The sequence below is a fragment of the Nothobranchius furzeri genome, chromosome 14 (genome assembly GCF_043380555.1).
Source record: "Nothobranchius furzeri strain GRZ-AD chromosome 14, NfurGRZ-RIMD1, whole genome shotgun sequence".
In the NCBI taxonomy this organism is placed as follows: Eukaryota; Metazoa; Chordata; class Actinopteri; order Cyprinodontiformes; family Nothobranchiidae; genus Nothobranchius; species Nothobranchius furzeri.
The window spans coordinates 21,736,025-21,746,807 of record NC_091754.1 but is presented as its reverse complement, the minus strand read 5'-3'; the positions used below and the strand labels follow the sequence as shown (position 1 = coordinate 21,746,807).

General features: G+C 40.5%; 2 protein-coding genes across 2 annotated transcripts in view; both read left to right on the top strand.

Annotated features, from left to right (window-relative positions):
* Positions 1–2,303: 2,303 nt before the first annotated feature.
* On the top strand, positions 2,304–3,654 carry LOC107389987 (cytochrome c-b). Its single transcript, XM_015966449.3, has 3 exons — positions 2,304–2,438; positions 2,888–3,064; positions 3,151–3,654. Exons 2-3 carry the CDS (start codon positions 2,893–2,895, stop codon positions 3,294–3,296), a joined length of 318 nt encoding a protein of 105 aa, XP_015821935.1. The 5' UTR covers positions 2,304–2,438; positions 2,888–2,892; the 3' UTR covers positions 3,297–3,654.
* A 1,471-nt stretch (positions 3,655–5,125) lies between these two features.
* Positions 5,126–10,783, top strand: part of pde11a (phosphodiesterase 11a) — a 54,010-nt gene continuing 48,352 nt past the window's right edge. Inside the window, exons 1-2 of the mRNA XM_015966448.3 lie at positions 5,126–6,064; positions 6,353–6,511. Of these exons, the coding sequence (XP_015821934.1) occupies positions 5,273–6,064; positions 6,353–6,511 (951 nt within the window). The 5' untranslated portion in view covers positions 5,126–5,272. The remainder of the gene's footprint in view (positions 6,065–6,352; positions 6,512–10,783) is intronic.

Sequence of the window (10,783 nt, the reverse complement as noted above, 5' to 3'; positions counted from 1 at the left end):
ACATGGCACCCCACACCATCACTGACGGTGGAAACTTTACACTGGACCTCATGCAACGTGGATTCTGTGCTTCTCCGCTCTTCCTCCAGACTCTGGGTCCTTGATTTCCAAAGGAAATGCAGAACTTGCTTTCATCAGAAAACATAACTTTGGACCACTCAGCATCAGTCCAGTCCTTTTTGTCCTTGGCCCAGGCGAGACGCTTCTTGCGCTGTTTCTTGTTCAAGAGTGGCTTGACACACGGAATGCGACACCTGAATCCCATGTCTTTCATGAGTCTCCTTGTGGTGGTTCTTGAAGCGCTGACTCCAGCTGCAGTCCACTCTTTGTGGATCTCCCCCACATTTTTGAATGGGTTTGTCGTCACAATTCTCTGCAGGGTGCGGTTATCCCTAGAGCTTGTACACTTTTTTCTACCACATTTTTTCCGTCCCTTCGCCTGTCTGTTAATGTGCTTGGACACAGAGCTCTGCGAACAGCCAACTTCTTTAGCAATCACCTTTTGTGTCTTGCCCTCCTTGTGCAAGGTGTCAATGATTGTCTTTTGGACAGCTGTTAAGTCAGAAGTCTTCCCCATGATTGTGGTGACTTCAAAACAAGACTGAGGGACCTTTTAAAGGCCTTTGCAGGTGTTTTGAGTAAATCAGCTGATTAGAGTGGCAGCAGGTGTCTTCTATATTCAGCCTTTTCAGAATATTCTAATTTTTTGAGATACCAAATTTGGAGTTTTCATTAGTTGTCACTTATGAATATCAAATTTAAATGTAATGAACATTGGAAATACATTGGTCTGTGTGCATTGCATGAATATAATGTACAAGTTTCACGTTTTGAATGGAATTACTGAAATATTTTCAACCTTTTGATGATATTCTAATTTACTGGCCAGCACCTGTAAACCGAAGCAAGTACTTGGCTAGTTTATGAAATGGCCTGTAAAGTGGTCCTTTCAATGAAATAGAGACATGTGCAGACAGTGAATCTCAGGTAAAATCACCTGGAAGTTCTGATAGAGGAAGCAGGCTTTATTTCTCAAAACAGACTGTAACTATCAGCAGTGGGTAAGATAACAACAATAATTTTTAGTAGCAGTGTTTTTTAAAAAAAAATTTACATTTCATTCTTTGTAAATTTATTAATTTAATTTCCAGCATATGAGTTTCTAGCCTGCGTTTAGGGGTGCTGCTGAAGTATTCTTAATTTGAATCCAAGCACCCATAAAGTTTGAGGTTTATTTAATTGTCTATCTATTCTTACTGTACGTGGTTATTTTACAGTAACTTGTAACCAAATAGAATTGCAGTATTTTTATATTGTTTGTTCTTTGTCTAAAAATACTTTTACAAGACTTACAACACTTGCTTTAAATATTTTCAGTGTATTAGTCTTTAAGAAATGGAGAATTAGCGCCCTCATCTGGTAATTAATAGAACAACACTCGTTTCCAACAGCATTTAGAGATGAAGGAAAGATGGGGAGTTTCTGCCCTCTTGTGTCTGAATTTTATACTACACTTTTGGTCTTTTCTTTTTAGCCGTCCACGAGTAAAAATCATGACAAGTGCAGGAAGAATAACCAGGGACGTGTCCAGGGAGCGGCCTGGGGTTGCACATGCCACCCTTTAGAGTCTGATTGGCCACCCCACGTGCCACCCTACTAAGTTCCAGTTTAAATTGACTTTACATTGTCGACAAAAGGCTTGGGTTGTAAACTCCAAAATAGTGCGTGGTTGCATGCACCTTTAACATTGTCTTCTAGCCCAGACCTACAGAACATTTCTGTAGTATTAATATTACTTATTATTTTTTCATATTCACATAAATAGTATTTAGAGTCCCACTCAACTCCAGTTGGTGACAATAACGCAACAAGAAGTGACATGCTAACCACCACAAAACTAGAAGATGAATAGAAAAAGAAATGGTGATTGTGCTATGTGAAACTGCAAAATTCACTAGAGAGTAAATAAATAAATAAACGATTTGTGTAGATAAATAAATAAACATAACCATTGGTGCCACCCATGCATAAACAAGTGCCCCACATGGGTCACCCCATTTTAAAAGTCCTGGACACGGCTCTGAGAATAACTTTACATGTACTTATTTATTCGTATATTTGGTTATTTAGATACATTTAATCAACATTATGACACAAATATTTGATCTTTGTTCTTTTTATGTCTAAAAACAACAAATTTCCAAGTTGATAGTTTTATTATTCTGTTTAACAGAAGTTGTCTGAAGTGAAACCAGGAAGCGTAAGCCTGAAAAAGCGTGTCAGCTGACTGATGACGTTCAGCTCGAGTAACTTCGAGGAAGAAGCACGTTTTTTCAATCGATAGATAACAACGTAAGAGCCGGCTCGAGGGAGAAACCCGTAGAAGAGGCCGAAGTGATCCATCTGAGGAGCAGAAGCCACTGTTGCGTATACAAAAGGTGAGACGGGGTTATTTAAGCTTGCGTGTTGTTATCGATTATCCTTTATTAAACTTTATTCGACTAAAATGCGAGTTAGATCTGGTTTTGTCACTCATAACGTGGCCTAGTACCGGTTCCAGCCGGTTTCCGGGTATTCCACCCCTCTAGACTCAAAAACCTGAATTTAACTTTACCCTGTTCTTGTTTTCATCTAAACTAAATCTTAGAAGCTTAACTGGATTTTTGCCCAATTTTTTCTTAGATCTTATCTCTTGAACTGTTATGTTTTTTTTTCTTAAAATACTGCTCTAGTTTAATTTACATGGTACCTGTTTACTGGTGTGTTTTTTTAAAGGTTTTGTAACAAAAGTATCTGTGTAACTTGTAAGAGAGCTCCCCTAGTGGCTGATGTGTGTTTTAATTTAATTTATATTTATTAAATCTGTTATTGTGTGGTTGTTTTTAAGAAACTATGACAGGAGACGTAGAAAAAGGGAAGAAAGTGTTTGTCCAGAAGTGTGCGCAGTGTCACACTGTGGAAAAGGGTGGGAAACACAAAACAGGACCCAACCTTTGGGGCCTCTTTGGACGTAAAACGGGCCAGGCAGAGGGATTTTCCTACACCGATGCCAACAAAACCAAAGGTAACATTCCACAATATGCATCATTATACCACTGATTTCCCTCATGTTGTTCCTTTTTAATTGTTTATTCTTTTCTGTAATTCCAGGCATTATTTGGGAAGAGGATACTCTCATGATTTATCTGGAGAACCCAAAGAAATACATCCCAGGAACAAAGATGATCTTTGCTGGCATCAAAAAGAAGACTGAGCGTGCCGACCTTATAGCATATCTCAAGTCTTCCACCTCATAAACGAGCCTCTGCACATCTTACCTTAGTTTACAGTTTTGACCAACTTCTCAGGAGACCAAGACTAATACGTAAATGTTTTTTCTGTTTAGAACAAACAGAATCCAGTCCAGGTGATCAAAGGTCTGGGCTGTGTCTGGGCTGTGTGTGATTTATATATCAATTGACCTCCTTGCTGTTGAGTAAACATCTGGTTTTAACAGGTGACTTCCTCTCTTATTGAATTGTGATCCACTGTGGAGACAGAAAGTTATTTTTGATATTTTCTATGTGTAATTAGTCTTTTCTTCTTTGACGGTACCTCAGCTGTTCTATCAATATTTTCAGCTTTTGTAAGTTGAATAAAACTGACACTAAGCGATTGAGTTTTGAGTGTTCGTTCTTTTGATAAATTAATTTGCAGTTCTGATGTGGCATAAATTAATGTTTCCTGAGTAAACAGCTGAGCATTTTTTTTATTTGGGGTTTTTGCAAATTTCACGAGATGTCTGCTTCAGATGACAGGAAGTCCTAAAGATATGCAGTGGGTAAGATCCAGCTGTTATAAACTATTACAGCAGCTTAATACAACAGTCATATAGAAATAAAAATTGACCCTTTCTGCCTTTAGATCCCTCTCAAGAGACTAGTTGATATATTTATTCACTGTACATCCTTTTATTTGTGAATCTTATTTTCTGCTGTCAAACATTTCCTTAATGAGGCACATGAGTTTTCTAATGTATATATGTTGGAGGGCTAAAGTCTGCATGAATTAATGAATGTAAAAAAAACTAAATTCAGATCATTGAAAACTTTTTGGACTTCGGATTTAAAAATAAAAGGTACTTTTATGGGTTAAATGTGCATTTGGATCACTTGAGGTAATTTAACAGAAATGTTTCTTTAAAAATTCTGAATTCAAGATCTTTATGTGAAAATGAGTTGTTTGTTGAAAAACTAACAAAAACACCAAATAAATATCTAGATGATTCAAATAAGTAATAATTTTTCATCATACCATTAAACATGATGCTGAATGCTTTAGAAAGATTTCATGAAAAAGTTATTCCTTTTTTCCAAAGATGTTGCACCATGTTCTTCCTCATTATTCCCCCAAAATATAGTTCCAGATGACACTTTTATTGCCCCTTTTAACTAAAGTTTGACATCTTCAGCCTGATTTGCTAAATTAGCTGTTCAACATTTTGAGTATCACTCCCTCTTGTGTCCAAATGTTGCTACTGCACCCATTTTCATTTTTAATTCATAGGAATGCGATTTTCTGACACGCTCGCTCTGCCAATGAACGTCGCTGTTACATAACCTGATGATCCAGACAACTGCAGACCTAGAATCAGCTAAAGTTTGGGGGGTTCATGAATGAAACATCCATTGATGTTTTCTGGAGGGTTTTTATTTTTCTCGAAATTTGCTAATAAACAAAATCCATTTTTATTAATCAGATGTTTGTCTCAGACAGATTTCCTAGAGATTTTAAATAAGATAAGCACTGAGTCTCTGTAAAGGGGAGTGGGTTCAGCTGGCCAGAGGGCTGATACTGAAGCAACCCTGAGCTTCTGCCTGCTGTGTGACGAAGCCAGCATTAGCCAACCACAGCCCGCGTCATCAGCACAAGAGGACACACACCTCGGAGCTGCCGAGTGAGATTCCCGCTGCCTCTGACGCTCCAACCACCCTCACTTTACTTCTGTGTTACTTTACTTAGGTCTGCGCTCATTAGCCTAAACGATGTGAGCGCTGCGGAGATGCTGTGCGGGAGCGTGCCGGTGCGCAAAAGGAGAGTCTCCATCCCTCTCCTCACAGAGAAGAAGCTGGATTCGGAGCTCCAGATGTATTTATTCCCTTGTACCACGCGCCGGGGACGAAGTTGTGCGTTATTCTCTCCACTTTAACCCTCAGTAAATCCTCATTGATGAGATTTCTCTGTGCGTCTCCAAGGCTTTGGTTCACAGAGGACCGTCTTATGAAGCGCAGCCATGGCAGTGGCGAATATGCTGTTCTCTGACGTAGAAAGTTTTCTGGACTCGCACCCCGACTTATTCGAGGACTACTTGAACAGGAAGGGCAATTATAGCATGGTGGAGAAATGGCTGAAGAACCACCGGGCGAGCAAAGGTCCGACGGCCGCCGCGGCTCGGGCCGAACCACGCGAGGAGAAGGGCAGCGCGTGCAAGGACAGCTGGGCGAGCAAATGTGACGGTCTGCAGCGGAGAGCGTCTCAGAAGGAGCTGCGCAAAACTTTCGCCAGATCCAAGGCCATAAACGTCAACAGGACTTACGACGAGCACGTGAACTCCAGGGCGCAGGAGCCGCTGACGAGCATGAGGAGGAGAGCCTTGCTGAGGAAAGCCAGCTCTCTCCCCCCGACCACTGCGCACATCCTGAGCGCGCTGCTGGAGTCCAGAGTCAACATCCCCCAGTACCCGTCCACCGCCGTGGATTTTAAATATTACCTCAAACAACACAACGAAAGAGAGTTTTTCCTGGAGCTCGTCAAAGACATCTCCAACGACCTGGATCTAACGAGCCTCAGCTACAAAATCCTGGTGTTTGTTTGCATCATGGTGGATGCAGACCGGTGCTCCTTGTTTTTGGTGGAGGGAACTGGCAACAAGAAGACACTAGTGTCCAAATTCTTCGACGTGCATGCGGGCACCACGGTGTTGCCTTCAATGAACTCGGATGAAGTTCAGGTGCCGTGGGGGAAAGGGATCATTGGATATGTGGCCGAACATGGAGAGACCGTGAACATTCCTGACGCCTATCAGGTGCTTATTGTGCATGTTCATGAGACGCAGACACAGGAGAGTCAGTTTGTCTCTTCTTTCCTAGATGAGTGACACAATGAAGACTTTTTAATAAACCAACACCAACAGATTCTTTTAAAATCTCACAAAGTCCTAAATTTGAGCAGGAATTCATTGTCATTTAAGTAGTCTGAGTTAAAGGAAGAAATAAAACTCAGGGACAATTTATGGAATTATATTTCAAATTAAAACAATTCATTTTAGTTTTTTAATATAACTTTTTATTGATTTCTGCATCTTTGGTTGCAGGACCGTCGATTCAGTGATGAAATCGACAAGCTGACAGGATACAAAACCAAGTCCCTCCTGTGCATGCCCATCCGCAACAGTGATGGTGAGATTATCGGAGTTGCTCAGGCCATCAACAAGACCTCAAGTGGGGAGCTCTTCATCGAAGATGACGAGAAGGTAATTTCATCATTGGACTTGTGTCAGTGACATAACTAACGTGCATGGATCCAAAACCTTTAGTGCATCATCTCATTGAGCACTGAGTCCCTTAAAAATGTCGTCGTTGTCGTCTTCCTCCACTTATCCGGGTCCGGGTCCAGGTTGCGGGGGCAGCATCCCAACTAGGGAGCTCCAGACCGTCCTCTCCCCGGCCTTCTCCACCAGCTTCTCCGGCAGGACCCCAAGGCCTTCCCGGACCAGATTGGAGATGTAACCTCTCCATTATGTCCTGGGTCGACCCGGGGGCCTCCTGCCGGCAGGACATGCCCGAAACACCTCCCCGGGGAGGCATCCTGACCAGATGCCCAAACCACCTCAACTGGCTCCTTTCGATCCGGAGGAGCAGCGGTTCTACTCCGAGTCCCTCCCGAATGTCCGAGCTCCTCACCCTATCTCTAAGGCTGAGCCCGGCCACCCTACGGAGGAAACTCATTTCGGCCGCTTGTATCTGCGATCTCGTTCTTTTGGTCATTACCCAAAGCTCATGACCAAATGAGGATTGGGACGTAGATCGACCGGTAAATCGAGAGCCTGGCTTTCTGGCTCAGCTCCCTCTTCACCACGACAGATCGGCTCAGCGTCCGCATCACTGCAGACGCCGAACCAATCCGCCTGTCGATCTTAAAAATGTGTTTGTGGAAATTTCCAACAACTTGAAAGAATGCTAAATAGACAGAAATAAACTTGAGACTGTTTGAGACCAAACCCTCTTATTTTTGTAAACAGCCTTTTGAGAGTAAAGCAGTCACTAAAATACACCAGTGGTTTCCTTTTGCTTTGAAACACTGAAAAAGGACCAAAATCTCCATTAAAGTGTACACTCTATGAAATGAAACATTGAATTTACTTAACCAAGTTATCAACTGGTTCCATTAAACCTATTGCTTAAAGTGACAATGTGTATTTTTACTTTTAATCTCTAGAAATATCCATCAAAATGTTGTTTAAAATTACTAAAATCATGTCTAGTCATTAAAAAAATGATTGGCGGCTTTGTAATATACAACAATAAAATTTTAGTCTAGAGTATATAGCATCTTTGGGGGATGTTATTAGACACCATGTTTCCTTCTGGCCGGCTCAGGGTCCTGCGCCTGCCGATGATGTCACACTAGAAGATTGGCTGGCTATACGATGTTAAGTAGTGACGCACCGATAGGGAATTTTTGGACCAATGCCAATATCACTGTTATGGCCGATAACCAATATTTGCAGATACCGATAAACTGACACTGGTGCTTCTAAAATCAGCAGATTTTGTATAGAATGAAAATGACTAAAACTGAATTTACGTTATTATGTACACACACCACACACATTAACGCTTCTGAGACAATTTCATTCACTGTGACATGACTAAACAATCACATCACCCCTTCACCCTCTGAAACAAATACACAAATGGAAACAAGATGGAAAAAATATATTGGCAAGGCAGCTTTATTTGTATGGTACCTTAACAACAGTTTAAAACCGACCAAAGTGCTTCACAGAAATTAAAACATCAAAAAAACAATACACAACATAAAAAGCATAAAAAACTAAAGCTTATATTAAAAAGACTCATGCTGAGTTAAAAGCCAAATCATCAAAATAGGTTTTCAAAAGAGATTTAAAAAATATTGGTTGTTAACACGGGCCCAGTTTTATTTATTGGACCGATACCGACATTGATGCAGATATATTGTGTATCCCTAATGTTAAGTTGTTACGACGGTCAAAAACATTTAAGAAACTTGAATTTAATAACAAAACTGCTAAACTCTTTTCAAAACCTGTATGTGAAAGAACAGAACTGAAAAAGAGATGCAATATATTTGGCTGAGTGGTATTGCCGTAGTATGATTAGGTCATCAGCTGGCGCAGGGCCCCGAGCAGATCTGGAAACTACAATCAACATTGCATTCTCTTAATGGAATTAACTAAAGGACCGTCAAAGTCTGAGGAGTCACGCCGAGGTCGCGTGCTTTCTGCTCCACAGCAACAACGTTTACCGTAATGTTTTTTAAACTAGCAACATTCACGTTGATGTTGTGTAAAAATACCCTGAAATACACTGCCCCCTAGTGACAGGATACACACTGCCACACTAATTATAAAGAGTAATTATATGTTGTTATGTGTTGTGTTAGAAGTAAATGTGAATGTGTGTGTGTGAATAGGTAAATGACAGATTGTGTTGTAAAGCACCTTGGGGGGTTCCAGGACTCTAGAAGGTGCTATATCAAATACAAACCATTTACCATTTTACTATATTACTCCTTAGCAACAAGGTTTAGTGGAACCAGTTGATATAACTTGGTTAAGTTATTTAAACGTTGTTTTTTTACAGTGTATTTGACAGATCAAAGGAATGGCCTGTTCAATCAAGATTTTATTTGATGGTAAACAAATGTGTTTTTAATCCAGTGAAATCACAAACTTTCATCGCTCAACTTCTAAGCGACCAGTACTAGATGTAAAAACCAAACTCAAACATTAAAGTAAAAATCGATCAAGCTACAATTAAACATCAAAGCATTTTCTCCATTTATCTAAAGATGATTTTCCAGCATTATCTGCAACAATAACCAATCCGAAAATATAATTCCATTACTGGTTTCCTCCGAATGTTGCTGATGCTGAGCTGCAGCTTCCCTGTTGTGTCACAGGAGAATGTGGCGCAGAGGAAAGAATAAGCCCGCAGTAATGTTCATGCTTTATGATTCATGTGTGGCATTTCAAGGATGTTACTCAACTTATTTATTTATTTTTAGACGTTGGTTGTTTTGTGCATAATGTGGCTACCAGCTGTCATACTTTATTATTGTCACAGTTGTAACATGAGTTCACAGGAGTAAAGACATTAAAAACGACTAAAAAGGGTGATTTTATTTCTTTCTGTTTCTTACGTTTTTGCTCTCTGACCTACATGGATGGAACGTTATATTATTATTATTACTAAATTATTTTGTTTCACTGGCGTGTTAATCTGTGATCCCATCTTTTTCTTTTTTAATGATGAATTATACAAGCGAGTGAAATGAGTTTCTGGGCTCTCCCTTAGAGATAGGGTGAGAAACTGTCACCTGGGAGTTGCTCGGAGAAGATCTGCTGCTCCTCCACATCAAGAGGAGCCAGTTGAGGTGGCTTTGGTATCTGGTGAGGTTTTCCAGGCATTTCCAACCAAGAGGAGACCTAAAGGAAGACCCAGGATACTTTGGAGGGACTGTGTTTTTTGGCTGGCCGGCAAGTTTTAGGATTCCCCCAGAGGAGCTAGCCCGAGTGATTGGGGAGAGGGAAGTCTGACCCCCAATTAATGGAGGAAAATGGATGGATAGATTTTCATGAATCAATTAGCAAAATAGAGCATTCATTAAAATGCACCCTCTTGAATGAGAAAAGGAGTTAAGGTCTCTTGGTGCCGTGTTCATGAATGAATGGAAGAACAAGATTCCTCCATGGTGGGGTCGGGCCCTGCCTTCAGAGTAGGGCTGCTGCTCCTCCTCATCAAAATAAGTCAGCTGAGGTAGTTTAGGCATCTGATCTTGCTGAAAGCATTCTAACACCTGTCTACCCTGGGATTACCTTGGGATCTTTCATTAGGAGCAGGAGAGTGTCTCTATCTAAACATCTCTCCTGGGCCGTTACGTCCACCACCCAGTTTAAGATAAGTGGAAGAACAAAGATGGATTCTAACATTTTTTGCCTATCTGCTTTAATTTTGAAATATTTCACATTCAAACCTCCAAGTTACTCCATTAGACAAATCTTGGAATGAGTTATTTGTCTAACAGTCAAACATTTCTTTACAAATGCTTGCACTGACTGTAAACTATTCGAAGTAAAGTTATTTATGTGACGTGGACATTTTCTTATGATTTTCCAACATGCAGAAAATTCCAGGAGTTCGGTACTTTGGGACAGTTTCACAGAGAAAACACACATTTGGGCTTTTTAGAGTACATACGGTATATCATAATGCAGTGGACCAGTGATTCATTTGGACTGTTGCACACATAATCTCATAAAAATCATTCACAAAAATAAATCTCATGTGTTTTTTTACACTTTCTGGAATATAAGTTAAGCATGTATTCATATACTATTGTATCTAAGTGGAGTTCTTCGTTATTGCTCCATTGTTTGGAGTACGTCTCACACTGCATTAACATTGTGGGCGCTCCTGAATTAGTAATGAAATGCAATGTTAGCATCAGTGAGTGCAGTGAGCTTCATGCACAGCACAGC